General features: G+C 35.8%; 1 protein-coding gene across 1 annotated transcript; it reads left to right on the top strand.

The window, feature by feature from the left end:
• The first annotated feature begins 4,920 nt into the window (after positions 1-4,920).
• LOC113332333 (high mobility group B protein 13-like) lies at positions 4,921-10,981 on the top strand. Its single transcript, XM_026578882.1, has 9 exons — positions 4,921-5,220; positions 5,343-5,447; positions 6,224-6,284; positions 7,105-7,107; positions 7,199-7,215; positions 10,182-10,274; positions 10,325-10,420; positions 10,564-10,613; positions 10,822-10,981. Exons 1-9 carry the CDS (start codon positions 4,921-4,923, stop codon positions 10,979-10,981), a joined length of 885 nt encoding a protein of 294 aa, XP_026434667.1.
• The last annotated feature ends 5,128 nt before the right edge of the window (positions 10,982-16,109 follow it).

The raw sequence follows: 16,109 nt of genomic DNA, 5'->3' as shown, positions 1-16,109 counted from the left end.
AACATTAACACAAGTAAACCCATACTGATCATGTCTGCATCCTAACCTACTTACATCCGCCACTCGCAGTTGAAAAGAAGAACCCGGTATCCATAGGCATACTGCACCTCGATAATTTCAGTCACCCTTCCATAAAAATCAGCATCTTCAGCTCCACTGTCAACACATACTCCACTATTTTGTGTCTTTCTTCGCCGCTCCCACTTAAATGTATGAAATCTATATCCATTGATGATGTAAGACACAGCTTCGCCCATTTCTACTTCCAATGGGACGACCACTTTGTTTGAAAACAGATAGCTCTTCGGTAGATTCTTGGCTACCGTCTTCGTTTCGGTCCAGTTGATTGAATCTCGTTTCCACGCTTTCAAAATGCCGTGAAATAATAAGAATCAGACTTTCTTCCATCAGTTGACCTTCTGCCATACAGCCTGCGGAACAAGCTTTATTCCGTACATAAGCCTTTAACGTACGCAAATACCTAGGACAACAAAAAACAGATGCACAATGAATAACTTAACAAAAAAGATGTGACACACAACCATAAGTACCTCTAAATTGGGTACATCCAACGATACTGAACCGGACCACCAAGCTTTGCTTGTTTTATGAGATGAATGGGCAAATGCATCATCACGACGAAGAAGGATGGGGGGAAAATCTTTTCTAATTTACACAAAGTGATTGCTATCCTTTCTTGTAGCTCATCCAGATCTTCCATCTGCAAAACCCTAGTACACCAACACCCTAAAGAACATGCACAGCTCAGTGATCGCTTCACACACATCGTCAGGCAATAGTCCCCGTATTGCAACTGGCAACAATTGTTCCATGATAACATGGCAATCATGACTTTTCAGACCCATAAGCTTTCGCTCTTTAATATTGACACAACGAGAAATGTTTGACGAATACCCATCAGGAAGCTTTATCTCCTTCAATCTTCCACAGAATATATCCCTCTCTTGCCTCGACATAATAACATAAGAGGCAGGCGGCTTCTTGTACTTACCTCCTTGTTCTGTTAGGTGTAATTCCGTTGTTATTCCCATTTCTTGTAAATCTAGTCTGGCTTTGGTATTGTCTATTGTTTTTCCCTCCACATCCATTATTGTCCCCAACACAGTATCATAAACATTCTTCTCAACATGCATTACATCGATATTATGAAACAGTAAAATTGTGCGAACATATGGTAACTCTTGAAAAATTGGAATCATCTTCCAATTAAAGATCAGATTTTGCTGTTTACTAGCATTAGCACCAAACTCAACTTGTTCGAACTGAGCCAACTGCATCCCCCGTCATTTGCCTAGGTGGCCCCCGTTTCTGTTTTTGTCCATTAAAAGCTTTCTTCAAGTTGCGCCAGTTGTGGCCAGGAGGCAAGAAACGTCGATGGTACATGTAACACCACTTACCTACAGATAACGTTTCAAGAAATATTATATATATTCTCAGTGCATGAACAAGATAAAATGAAGTGCGGAACATAAAGATCTGAACTACTTCTACTTCACAGTCAAGATTTGGATTAAATAAGAATCCCAACAACCATAGAAACAAGTATCATTCTAAACTCGTGAATTCAACTACTACTAATGCAAGCCTCACATTGCGCGGATCTGATGAAAATGTCGGGTGTTGACGATCAGAATCTTTCCAATTCTCCGAATCAGAGGGATGTCTCATAGTTTCATCATCATCATCGACAAGGGGTGTTTTATGATATGTCATGTGTGGAGCAGTCTTTGAACACACATATAATCTCTGAAGTCTTGGAATCAAGTGGAAGTACCTTAGTGTTTTTTCAGCAATCTTGCCTTTTCGTTTTGCAATACCCTCCTCGTTGTCTACAATCGTCTGGTCAGAAGCCAGACATTTCGGGCATTCATTTAGTTGTGCATTCTCTGAAATTCCCTCCCACTTCAACTTCAGCTCTAGTACCCGAGAAATTGTTATTGCACTGAGTACATGGACACCGAATTTTTTCGACCCCTGGTTTTATGTGTTGAAATGCAAAATTCAGGAATTCTTCCACTCCAGCCTTGTACCTAGTCCCTCTCCTGGGCATTCCCATCCAACTCTTGTCCATGATCCTATCTATTAACATAAATATGAACAAATTAAACAGAATTTAAACAAGGTTAAAACAGATCTTCAGAGAAATCGAAATCAAATACTTGAGAAATCAGTTGAAATCGAAATCAAATACTAATCAAAAGCAGAATAAATACGTGAAAGGGAAAGTATAAAAACTTACACTTCACCGATGCACAAAACCCACACTAATTTTCACTCTAACATACCCATGATTTCCTTCTCTCAGCTGTTGTAAACACGACACCCACTTTAATCTTCACTCTAACATGCCGGGATTTTCTTCTCTCGGTTCTTCTGTTCTAACGGAGATACCACAGTGTACCGACTACTGAAGAATGAGAAAGAGGTGATATATCGGATTTGGTAAATTAGATAAGGGTAGTCTGATCATTTTCACAATCTGGAATATTTATTTTACTTATTCTTGATAAGGGTGGTCTGGTCATTTTAACAATCCCCATAATATTTATTGTGCTTATTTCCAGTAAGGGTAATACGGTCATTTTCACAATCTAGATTATTTACTTTATTCATTTCCGATAAAGGTAGTATGGTCATTTTCACAATTTGGAATATCTACTTTACTTATTTCTGATAAGGGTAGTCTGGTCATTTTAACAATCCCCATAATATTTATTGCACTTATTTTCAGTAAGGTAATATGGTCATTTTCACAATCTGGAATATTTAATTTACTCATTTCCGATAAGTCTAGTCACGGTTTGGAATATTCACTTTACTTATTTCTGATAAGGATAGTCTGGTTATTTTAACAATCCCCATAATATTTATTGCACTTATTTCCAATAAGGGTAATATGGTCATTTTCACAATCTGGATTATTTACTTTATTCATTTCCGATAAAGCTAGTCTGGTCATTTTCACGGTTTGGAATATTCACTTTACTTATTTCTGATAAGGGTAGTCTGGTTATTTTAACAATCCCCATAATATTTATTGCACTTATTTCCAGTAAGGGTAATATGGTCATTTTCACAATATGGAATATTTACTTTATTTGGTGAATAATGCTTCGAGGAAAAAAAAAAAAGTGAACCCAACAGACTGCGTTTCGTTTGATCCACTCATACGGATTAAGAAAAGATCTTGACGGTTGAGATTGTATTTTGGATGCTCATACGGATTGAGAAGCCTGTGTGTATCTCTTTGTGCTAATACAAACTCATGTATTGGGTTTAATTATGAACTTTCGACACGAAAAAAAATTCAAAAAAAATATTAATAAATTTAGGACATTGTTATCGACATTCTGATTTAAAAAAATCCAAAAAATACATAAGAATGAATCGGGAAAATGAAGAATTAATTCGATAATTGGTGTGTTTGTTTGTGCTTTCTCTTTGTGCTTCTGGTTTGAATTTCAACTAGTTACATAGGTCATGAAGTAATTTCGACTAGTCATACAGGTCATGAAATAACTTCAAACTTAGCCGGATACATCATCGAAATCGACAAATATGAACCAAGAAGCTCTGAGAGGGTTCTGACTTCAAACTTAGCATGATACATCATCAAAATCGATAAATATGAAGCTCAATGTCGATTCGAACTTCAAACTTGGAATAATGACATATAATCTATGAACCAAGCTCTGAGAGGGTTCCGACTTCAAACTTAACATGATACATCATCGAAATTGATGAATATGAAGCTTAGTTTCGATTCGAACTTCAAATGTGGTATAACGACATACAAATTATGAACCAAGAAGCTCCGAGAGGGTTCTGAATTCAAACTTAGCATGATACATCATCAAAATCGATATATATGAAGCTTAATGTCGATTCGAACTTCAAACTTGGAACACTAGTGGAAAATGGGGTTTCTAGGACCCACATCAGAGACCCTCAATAACAGTAGTTGGACCGTTGACCAAAGATATCCGTCTCTGATATAATAAAAACACGGAGAAATTCCGAGATGACTAGTAGCCGTCTTTGAATAATTACTATTTTTCCCTAAAATTGCTGCCGATCCCGCGACCCATGGAAACCGATTTAGGTGTAATAATTTTTTATTATTTGATAGATCGTATAAATACATTTTTCTCTCTCCCATTTCTCATCTCAGTTTCTCTTTCTTCTTCTCTCTCTCGGTCTCCTCCTCATATGCGATCTTATCCATCTTCTTCATCCTCACCACCAAATCGAGACTGAAAAAAACCCTCAAAAGAAATCAATTAAATCGTTGCTCTTAAACATAGCCCCTTTCCTCGTCAGGAAGAAATCCATCTATTGTTCTTGAAGCATCTTCTTCTTTTCATCTTTGCGGTTAAGGAGAAAACTGAAGCTAGAAAGATCGTGACGAGATGTTGAAATTGAAAGAAGAGGAGTTGGAGATTAAAGGGAAAGAACAGCTGAAACTTAAATTGAGTTGAAGAAAATTGCAGAAGTTGAAGGAATTTAATCCTACTGTGGTATAGCTTTCTTCATCTCTGGTTTTTAAATTTAGGGTTCATAAATTTTTGATAACGGGTTTCCATATCTTGATCTTGATTTGCTGAATCAGTTTCTGATTAGGGGTTTTGATTTTTAGATAAAGGGTTTTCGTTTATTGATCATGAATTGTTGAAACAGAAGTTTTGATTTAGGGTTTGAGTTTTGAGTTTTGATCTTGATATTTGATTTCTTCTAGACTTAGGGTTTGGCTAATTGATAAATTCTGGATTAAGGGTTTCAATTTCTTGATCTTAGATTTCTGAATCTGGGTTTAATTTTGATTTGGGGATTTTTTTTTGTAGGTGCGGAGTCTTCCACTGGTTCAATCTCTGAGAGAGAAAGAAGCAGAAGAACCCAGAGATGAAGAAACCATCATCTTATGTTTTATGGTGCAAAGGTCAATGGGCTGAGGTTAAAAAAGAGAACCCAGATGCAGAATTCAAAGAAGTTTCAAACATTTTAGGATCCAAATGGAAGAATGTAACTAAAGAAGATAAAAAACTATATGAAGAGAAAAAATCTGATAGAGAAGCTTACTTGCAGATTGTTGGCAAAGAAAAGCGCGAGAACGAGGCTATGAAGCTACTCGAAGAGGATCAGAAGCAGAAAACTGCAATGGAATTGCTTGAACAGTACTTGCAGTTCAAGCAAAAAGGTGCAGCATAAGCCAAGGATGGCAAGAAAAATAAGTAAGCAATGTGAACACTTGATTACGCATTTTGCGAGAATTTTCGATATCGAGTTGAATTGTTTTTAACTCTTGTTGTTTGTAAGATTTGTAGGAAGGAGCGGGATCAATTGAAGCCGAAAAGGCCATTGACAACATTCATAAGCAGGAAGCTTTACTGATGCTTAAGAAGAATGAGAAAACTGAAAACATAATCAAGGTTTGTTTGTTCATCCATTCGACGAAATTTGTGAATTGTTGTGGAATTGGAGTCTAATGCAGTGTGTAATTGCAGAAATCGAAAGTGACCACAGAAGAAAAGAAGCTAAGGTGAAACCATTGCAGTAGACCCTGATTAAACCAAGAGGAATGCTTCCTCATTCATCAATTCAGGCAAATTTCGTTTGTCGAACTTGCGAGTTTCGTCTTAGATGTTGTTATATGTGAATTGGGGTTTTGTAATGGTTTTGATTTTGGCAATGCAGCAAATAGCAAGGAAGAACTTGATCCATGACAGGAAAGGCATCAGCAATGTGACTATCAATGCATTGATTTTTTTAAAATCTCATAGAAGTTTTACCCATGAGAAAGAAAGGTGACTGATCTTTCTAACTTGGACAGTCCTAATTTACGCGTATAAGCCAATTATGTTTTGCAAAATAATGTTGAAATGGATTCTTGTTTTTTCTCATTGTGTCGACTGTTTATTGCTGCACAGTAACTGGACTGAAAATTGAGCTCATATTGGAGGTCAACTGTTTATTATATGTCAACCCAGTTTTAGTTCAAACTGGAGGTCTTTAACCTCAGATTTACTAAAATATTTTAGTCATACACCAAATAAGTAATCTTGGTTAGTCTGCAGAAAAATTAGTGACAGGGGAAAATCTAAGACTCGTACCAAAATACTGATGTCACCATGTTCCAAGAATTGCAAATTACAGAGTTACTTTCATTTTTGTCTTCTTATCAGAACCTTGCACCTGAATTGTGCAGTTAACATCAAGGAGAATACTAGGAGGTGGGAATATTGGAAATGCTTGTGCTGCTCCCTTGGGTATGATCCACAACTATAGAGCTGAGATGATTAAACTATAACATGTGGCTTATTTAAAAGATAATCTTCCTTTACTTTAATTATACTCCCATCTGGTTTGAATTAATAAGACCTTATGCTGGTATATATGCTACTTGTGAGTGAAAGTATACAAGTTATTTTTGATCTGTGAAATATGAAGGTAGATAGTATAAATGACCTCACTTATAATATTTTACCTCACAACTTAACTTAACCAGTTAATAAGCTGATTGCTAAATTTTCGAGGTTTTTTTATTATTCGTAATATTCCTACAACTGTCATGTAGCTCATTTGGACATAACTTGTCTTGTAGCTCATCTGGTAATGTTGCTTTCTAACATAGGACCATCCATTGATCCAATCTTCCATGGTGATTACTATGGAAGTTTAGTTCTAAACCTTGACTTACTTACATTGTACATGTTTTATTTTGATGTTTTTGTTTCATGTTAATCATGAAAGTATCATTAGAATGGTAAATGCAAGTTTTAAATCTTTTTTGCTATAGCTTTGAGTAGTGTGCTGGTTATTTAGATTATAACACAGACTTTTGGGTAAAGGAAAGAATGGATATACAGTTCTTCTTTTGTTTGACGTATTTCTCAGGTTACTCCACTGTCCATTGTTAGGGTTCTTAGAATGAAATTTATTTTCCAAGAATATTACTCATTATTACTATTTTTCTGTGATGTACTGAGATTCGTCATGGAAAATGGTGACAAGGGTTGCGAGGTTGTTTTCTCAACTGCAGAGTAAGTGTCATGTGCTTCTTTGAGAGTAATTTGTTCATCTTTGCAGCCTGTACGTATTATTCAGGACTGTTCACCTTTGCAGCTTGTATTATTCAGGACTGTTATCTATCCCTTCTGAATTATTGTGTTTTGATATGTAGGTTCTATTGATATCCTGGTTACTTTGGAGCTTACACCATAGTGAGAGGCATGGTATTCTCAAGGCATGTTTTATATGTTTCTTTTGGTTTGGAATTAGCTGCAGCTTTAAATTTCGATTCTTGCCTATCACACATTGTCGGAACGTCGTCTATTAGTTGAGCATGTCGTTAGAACTTACTAGCTAGCTTGGACATGTGTTGTTATGAACTAAGAATTTCATTCTTATGTGTAATTTAAACCCATGAATGAAAGAATGGAAGTTGAATTCTCAATTGGAGTTTAAATTTGAGTTAAATTTGAATTTCAATTTGACTTCGACTTGACTTTGCTGTGACTTTGACTTCCATTTGATTTGACTTTGACTTGGAATTGAGTTCAATTTGACTTGACTTGACTTTGATGCAGTCAGATTTTTCAGATTTAGCCATTCTGGCATTTCAGCAAATCCGAATCTATATTTTTTTTTATATTATAATTTAAATCTGAGCCCACGGTTAAGGGTCTGTACCTCGTTACCCTTAAAATACGTCGTTATTTTGAGACCCACGGCTTAAGGTCGTACGAGACAGCGACGCTTTATCAGAGACCCCAACAGAGACGGTTGGAAGTAGTCGTATAATACGTATATATGACTTGTTCTGACGGTCGCGGAACTTCTGTTTTCCACTAGTGGAATAATGGCATTAATCTATGAACCAAGCTCTGAGAGGGTTCTGACTTCAAACTTAGCATGATAAATCATCGAAATTGATGAATATGAAGCTTAGTTTCGATTCGAACTTCAAATTTGGTATAACGACATAAAATTATGAACCAAGAAGCTCTGAGAGGTTTCTGACTTCAAACTTAGCATGATACATCATCAAAATCGATAAATATGAAGCTCAATGTCGATTCGAACTTCAAACTTGGAATAATGGCATATAATCTATGAACCAAGCTCTGAGAGGGTTCCGACTTCAAATTTAACATGATACATCATCGAAATTGATGAATATGAAGCTTAGTTTCGATTCGAACTTCAAATGTGGTATAACGACATACAAATTATGAACCAAGAAGCTCCGAGAGGGTTCTGAATTCAAACTTAGCATGATACATCATCAAAATCGATATATATGAAGCTCAATGTCGATTCGAACTTCAAACTTGGAATAATGGCATATAATCTATGAACCAAGCTCTGAGAGGGTTCTGACTTCAAACTTAGCATGATAAATCATCGAAATTGATGAATATGAAGCTTAGTTTCGATTCGAACTTCAAATGTGGTATAACGACATAAAATTATGAAACAAGAGGCTCTGAGAGGTTTCTGACTTCAAACTTAGCATGATACATCATCAAAATCGATAAATATGAAGCTCAATGTCGATTCGAACTTCAAACTTGGAATAATGGCATATAATCTATGAACCAAGCTCTGAGAGGGTTCCGACTTCAAACTTAACATGATACATGATCGAAATTGATGAATATGAAGCTTAGTTTCGATTCGAACTTCAAATGTGGTATAACGACATACAAATTATGAACCAAGAAGCTCCGAGAGGGTTCTGAATTCAAACTTAGCATGATACATCATCAAAATCGATATATATGAAGCTCAATGTCGATTCGAACTTCAAACTTGGAATAATGGCATATAATCTATGAACCAAGCTCTGAGAGGGTTCCGACTTCAAACTTAGCATGATAAATCATCGAAATTGATGAATATGAAGCTTAGTTTCGATTCGAACTTCAAATGTGGTATAACGACATAAAAATTATGAACCAAGAAGCTCTGAGAGGTTTCTGACTTCAAACTTAGCATGATACATCATCAAAAGATAAATATGAAGCTAATGTCGATTCGAACTTCAAACTTGGAATAATGGCATATATCTATGAACCAAGCTCTGAGAGGGTTCCAACTTCAAACTTAGCATGATAATCATCGAAATTGATGAATATGAAGCTTAGTTCGATTCGAACTTCAAATGTGGTATAACGACATACAAATTATGAACCAAGAAGCTCGAGAGGGTTCTGACTTCAAACTTAGCATGATACATCATCAAAATCGATAAATATGAAGCTCAATGTCGATTCGAACTTCAAACTTGAATAATGGCATATAATCTATGAACCAAGCTCTGAGAGGGTTCCGACTTCAAACTTAGCATGATACATCATCGAAATTGATGAATATGAAGCTTAGTTTCGATTCGAACTTCAAATGTGGTATAACGACATACAAATTATGAACCAAGAAGCTCCGAGAGGGTTCTGAATTCAAACTTAGCATGATACATCATCAAAATCGATAAATATGAAGCTCAATGTCGATTCGAACTTCAAACTTGGTATAATGGCATATAATCTATGAACCACGAAGCTCTGAGAGGGTTATGACTTCAAACTTAGCATGATACATGATCGAAATTGATGAATATGAAGCCGTAAACTTGGTTCATTGGATTATAATAAAATAGACTACCGTAAATCTATGAACCACGAGCTCAGGTGTTGACTTATACTGTGTATCGTCATCTCATTTTGTGATTGATTTTAACTTTCCAGTAAGAATAAAGTAGACTACCCGTATATTTTGTGTACAATCGAAAAGCCAAGTTATCTTGTAACCACCACCTTAGTGACAGAAGAGAACAGAATCCAAAAGAGTGGTATCTCTATGTATGTTGTTGGATCTGAAGATTTTTTCTTTTGAAAAATTTTGTGTACATTTGGGAGAGCCTGGTAAACTTGTAATAAAAACTGGAAGTTGTGAATCTGGCGACTTGATTAATTATGGTGTACTCTATATCTCTCACTTTTCTCTGCCTCTTTTTTGTTCGCAACGAGCAATCACTAAACTTGCAAGCTTCGGGATGATAAGTAGTACCCTGTGTATCATTCACTGGCGGACAAGGACCTGGTTTAAATTTTTGTAAAGTCTATAATCTTCTGTTTAATTATATTTTCCTGTTTATTTCATAGACAAGATCGAAGAGGGCAAGTGATGCGAGAAAGAGACAAGCTCTGAACCACACAAATGGTAGTGAGAGCTTTGCAAGAAAGACATTTGAAAGGGTATCGTGGGATCTTATTTACTTGTACACATCCGTTTTCTATTTTGAAAGAGGGTAAAAGGTCTAGCTATCGATCCATTGACGATGTTCAATGAGACGCATAAAGATGAGCATCAGAAGCTTCCTCCAGTATGTGCAGAATGGAAGGTATATTTTTAACTTTTGTTAACGATCCTGTGTTATGGTTGATTCATTATCCATGTTTATATTGTTCGCTAATTGATATACAAAAAAATTATTTTGTATTCTCATATTTTGTTTAATGGTTTGATTTTTCTTTGGTGTATAAGGAGATGAATGACTTGCTTGAGAAGAAGCAAAGAGGGGAGATTGACTGCTCGTTGGAATAAAACAGAGTTGTTGATGCTAGTCGGCTTGGTCGTAAAAGGCGTCGAAAGCAAGCTGCTCTTCCAACCTATTATTCCAGAACTGATGAACAATTGGCTGCAGTCAAAGAACAACTTGATGCTGCAAACAGGAAAATAGAGAGGATGAAAAGAGTGGGTCAAATTTCATCAACCTAATGAATGTGGCTTTAAAGAATTTAGGTCAAGCTCCTCTGCACTGGATCCAAATGAAGATAGTGAAACAGAAGACGAAGTCGATGAGGAAGAAACGGAGGATGAAGAAGAAAATATGGAGGATGGCCAGTATAGGAATGACGAGGAGTTGGAGCAGCATGATGAAGCAGAAGAAGATGAGGAATAAATGTGAGTATAAGAAGCAGGAGAGGATGAGGAATAAATTGAAGACTGAGTATTTTCTGAAGGCTAACAGTAACTTCCTAACCTCTTGACACATACTTTCTACCGACACCGATGCGACTACATAATTTTAGCCGCTGGAGGGCTGTAGCGTTTAATAATGATCTCTTGCATCTGTATTGTGTTTGTCGCTGAAGACCGGTTTTCTTGTAGTGAATGGATTTGTATCTGGTGTTCGACTTCCTAAGCCTGACCCAAAGCTTAACGTTTAATCTTTTGCAGGCGTAACTAAAAGGAGTTTGTATAACCTTTTGGGATATATGAGTTCCCAAACACGGTCTTATTATTGTAAATGGAATACACATGAAAACTGCCTTTTGTTTGGCATTGCTTTTGCCTCAAAGCATCATTGCCATTCTAAAACTAGCGGGTATTATCCGAAACAGTCACACTTTTTTAATTTGGTTCCCAAAAGAGTCACCGTGTTACAAACTCTTTGCAAAATGACCACTTGTCCATTATCTGAGGAGTGGTTGGAGAAAATTACACAATGTCAAAACAAAGTAGGTTTTAATTTGATGGAGATAACTTTTTTACTTTTTTTTTTCAACAATAAAGAAGAAGACTTGTTGATTAAAAGAGAGAGGGTGCTGGGGATTTATACCACCGTAGAAAGATGCAGAAAATAAAAAGTACAGAAAACATTTTTTTTTCTTGGGGGTAACACGGCTACCACCTATTTTAAGCATGATTAAAATACACTCTCCACCATTTTCATAACTTCATTCAAGTTAACAACTTCAAACTCTTTGACAACGGAATATCAACACAACAGAAGGTGTTTTTCATTGTTGGAGACTGCGTTTGAAAAACTATGTACTTTGGCGGTTGAAAACTTTTCACAAGATTGGTTAAAAAGACCAAAATCAACAATTTTTGGGTGAAAAAAGACATGTAAATTTTGATACTGTAAAAATAGTCAGGATGTGAAAAGTTTCATCCTACCCATTTTCAAATACTTTTTCTTATTTTTAATTTACATCAGGATGCATCCAGTTTCATCCTCACTCTTTTCTAAGTTTAAGCCAGGATGAATCCAGTTTCATTCTTGCAATTTTCTTGGTGTCTATTTCACCCATACTAATTTTTACTCGTCCATTAGAACCATGTTTTAAAAATATTTGGACAAATGACCCATTTTCCGAAAACTTTTTCACTTATTTTGCGCCAAATACTCCACATGCATGATCAATAACGGAACCAAATTCCAAATAAAGGTCCTAGCTTTTATCACTCAAAGCTAAGTTCCAAGTTATAATAATAATGTAAGGCATTGTAAATATATAACATCCATTTTAAGTTTAGTTTGAAAAGTAACCCAAACTTGTTGATCAAAAGAACAGTGGATCAAGCCACGAGAACTGGACCCGCAAGCATTGCAAAAAAGGCAAGCAATACAGAAGCATCAATTATTTTTCCGCACATAAGATCTTAGTTGGAAGTCTGTCATAAATTATTAACCTGAACAAGAAAGAACCAATTTTGGGGATTATTTTGTCTCAATAATTGCTTAAATATGTTAACCATATGCAATTGATCTCCATCCGCCACCAACTTATCACACACAGGACTTTTGAACTTGTGAAATCCACTCAATAGCATCCTATCATAATTGAAAAAACACAAGTTTAGCTTTCCAGAGAGAACAATCAACTTAGTGCTAGCAACTTGATTAAGCCTTCTAAGTAATGTAGAAGGATAGGTGGAAGAATGTAATACGTAGATTACTGGAGATACGAAGGAAGAAAGAGATACGATATAGGAGATATTCCAGAAGAGATTAAGAAAAGATAAAAAAGAAACCGTTAAACAAATAATAAGATTGATAATAATATTATTTGATACAAGATTGTACGTAGAGATAACTCTATGCCCGTTTATATAGGTTTCCACTAGATACCTAAAATATTAGAATTCTAAATAAAAACAAATACTAAGGAAATGATAATAACTTTTTAACTAAGTAAGATGTCCTACATCAGAATGCTCGGACTCCAAATAACACCATTACTAACACATTTATGCAATAATTGTAGTCTTAATTCTAACAAACGCAAAAATATTTGGAAACTTTTTTTCAGAGAAGATCCAAAAATTCAGATATCATGCCAGAATCTAACATGCACGCCTTTATGCACTTTAAAATGGAAAAGCTTCGGAGAGTTGGAGTTATATACATTTCGTGATAGCTTTCCAAATAGACCTACCATAAGTGCAATTAAGATTTTTAGCAGGCCGATTCATCATTTTAGTGCCATATTTTTCGTAATAGTTGCAAAATGAATGGTGAAGTAACCGAGTTAGTATTATCCTGATGCTTTAACCTTCTTTAACATACGTTAAACTAAAGAAAAAGAATGTTTATGGAAGTTAGCAGCTCGCTGGAGTTATTGATTGTATTACCTGTCGCAATAACTCTAGGTTCTAAATATTCGTAAAAAAAGGCAATACTGTAACAGATTTGTTAGCGAAGTAGATACTTCGATACTCTACAAGAACCCAATGGTGGAACAATCCACGCCATCTTTTTTCACGTGACGCAACAATTGGGAGAACGCTTTTATGAGGCAATCAAATGGTCCAGAGACAAAGAAATTGCTCATTTCGATTTAAACCATCTACATTGAGGGATTTGTATCCTTGCATAAAAAAATGATTAAGTTTATTTTCAATGGGATATGGTCTTCACTTATTGCTTTACATGTCACAAAAAAGCTACCACATAGGATTTTATGGGAATTCCCTCTTCCATGATAGGATATGGTCTTAGAGACTGACCACCAAACCATTATTTTGTCATGAATAAGAAGAAAAACTCCCTTAAATATAAAAAATAACAAAAATAATATGATGAAGACTTATATTTGTTAGACTCATTTGATAATTAGAAATGCACCAAGACTCCAATAATTTTACTCCTTCAGATAATTTTTGGTCGCTTTATTTGTTAGGAAGGAATGGAATAACTCATATCCACCAGGGGCAAATGAATGTATTCAAATTGACTTAAACTCAATGGTTCCATGATTCTTTCCAATTAAATATAAATAGAATAATTGGATTAATCCCATCCATTCCCCAAAAATCAACGTTAGCGCCATTGTATATGTTTTTATTTTTTCTCTCTCGAAGAACCTTAAAAGGGTGTTTGGAAATTTTGGATACCAGAAATAAAAATGCGTATACTTTTCCAAAAGCAGAAATCGATCTCGGAAGGCAAAAACAAAAATTATTTACTTCACAAAAAGTTCATAACATTTTTGTTTCTAGACATTATTCCAAAAAGTATACCTTTATGACATGTTTGAATACACATTCAGAAATAGCTTTTTGACTTATAGAAATTAAAAACAAAAAGTTAGTTTCATGAAATTTCAGAGAACTCCAAAAACAAAAAAATCAATTTTTTGTGAAACAAAATATCTTTACTTTTAATTTCTACTTGTCGAAAAGCTATTTTTTGAAATCCAAACGCGCTATAAGTTAACTTCTTACTTTTTTATTTATGAAAATCAAAAAATAACTTCTTAAATAACTCCACCTTATGCCGCCACATGGCTCCACCGCGTCCACATAATTGCGAGGAAGTCCAAATCATTGAACTGAAATAAGAAGAACATGAGCCCGGAGCATCTTAGATTAATTTGTTCAAGTTCATGATCCAACTCAGAGCTGTCGAGTGCTCTCCCAGCTGATTTTGATGCTCAAGACTCACATCAAACCCCAATGCATTTTCGATATATGGCGCATTTTCATCCCGCCCAAATTCAAATCACTCTTTCACTCTCTCTCTCTCAAAATCGACGAATCACAACATCATCAAAAAACCAGATCTCGTCATCTTCTCGATCACGCTTTGTAATAGGCTATCTCCCTTAACAGCATCAACGCCAGGTTCTCCCTGAATTCTCTTTTCTATTTTGATTTTGAATTTCACTAATTCAAGCTAATGCTAGGTTTAGTTTTTTGAGTTCTGTATTATTTTGATTGTTTTACTGACAAATTGAGAAGATTCGTAGATTTAGATTAGTAATTGTTAAAAGGATTCAGATATGTTTGATTAGATTTGATTAATTAGTACGATTTGTTTTCATGAGCTGTTTGAGCTAAATGCAAATCAGTTACGGTTTTAATAGATTAGTGTTAATGATCGGGTGAATTGTTACGTTTTGGTGGTGCTGGTGGAGGAGTTGGTTGTGGTTCAGTAGGTGGTGGTGTTGGTGGAGGACTTGGTCATGCTTCAGTAGGTGTTGTTGGTGGAGGAGTTTGTCAGTTCAGGAGGTATTGTTGCTCACGGTTCAGGACTTGGCTATGGCTAGGAGGTAGTGTTGGTCGAGGAGTTGGTTGTGGTTTAGCAGGTGTTGTTGATGGAGGAGTGGGTAAAAGTGGTGGAATAGGCATTGGTTTTGGTGGTAGTTCTAGTGGGGGTGGAGTTGTTGGTGGATGGTCTAGAAAGGGTGGTGGACTAGGCATTGGATCTGAGGAAGGTGCTACTGGAGGTGAGGTTTCGGTTTCGGTTTAGTAGGTGGTGCTGGTGGTGAAGGGTATGGACAGGGTGGTGGAATAGGCATTGGATGCGATAAACGGTGCTGGTGGAGGTTCCAGAGGTGCTGTTGTTGAGTGAGTTATGAGTGTGTGACCTTATGTTTTGACTGATAATTTTGGGGGACGAAAAATGAAGTATGTAGTGAGCTAATGCACGATTGTGGCACACTGCACATCATTTATGGCTATAATAAATCACCTAAATGTATTCCCTGTCTGATTTGTTGTTAAAATTTTTTGCAGGTTTTTTAGTCAAAAGTGGTCTAAATAAACTAGGACTCTGTGTTTGGTATGGAGCGATCAGGCTAACCATTGGCTATGGCAAAATTTGCTAGGCAAGAATAACTATACTTTTTTTTTTCTGTTACAAGGTCGATATTTCTCAATGTTGATCATCTATTTTCTTGCTTATGCAGTGGAAGGAAGTTACGTACAGTGTATGAGAACCATCCGAAGTTCAACTTGTCACAACACGCTAGTGCTCTTGATGGATTCTCATGTCAAAATTGGTTTTTGAGCTCAAGTTT

The sequence above is a fragment of the Papaver somniferum genome, unplaced genomic scaffold (assembly GCF_003573695.1).
Source record: "Papaver somniferum cultivar HN1 unplaced genomic scaffold, ASM357369v1 unplaced-scaffold_131, whole genome shotgun sequence".
In the NCBI taxonomy this organism is placed as follows: Eukaryota; Viridiplantae; Streptophyta; class Magnoliopsida; order Ranunculales; family Papaveraceae; genus Papaver; species Papaver somniferum.
This window is presented reverse-complemented; position numbering and strand designations above follow the sequence as displayed.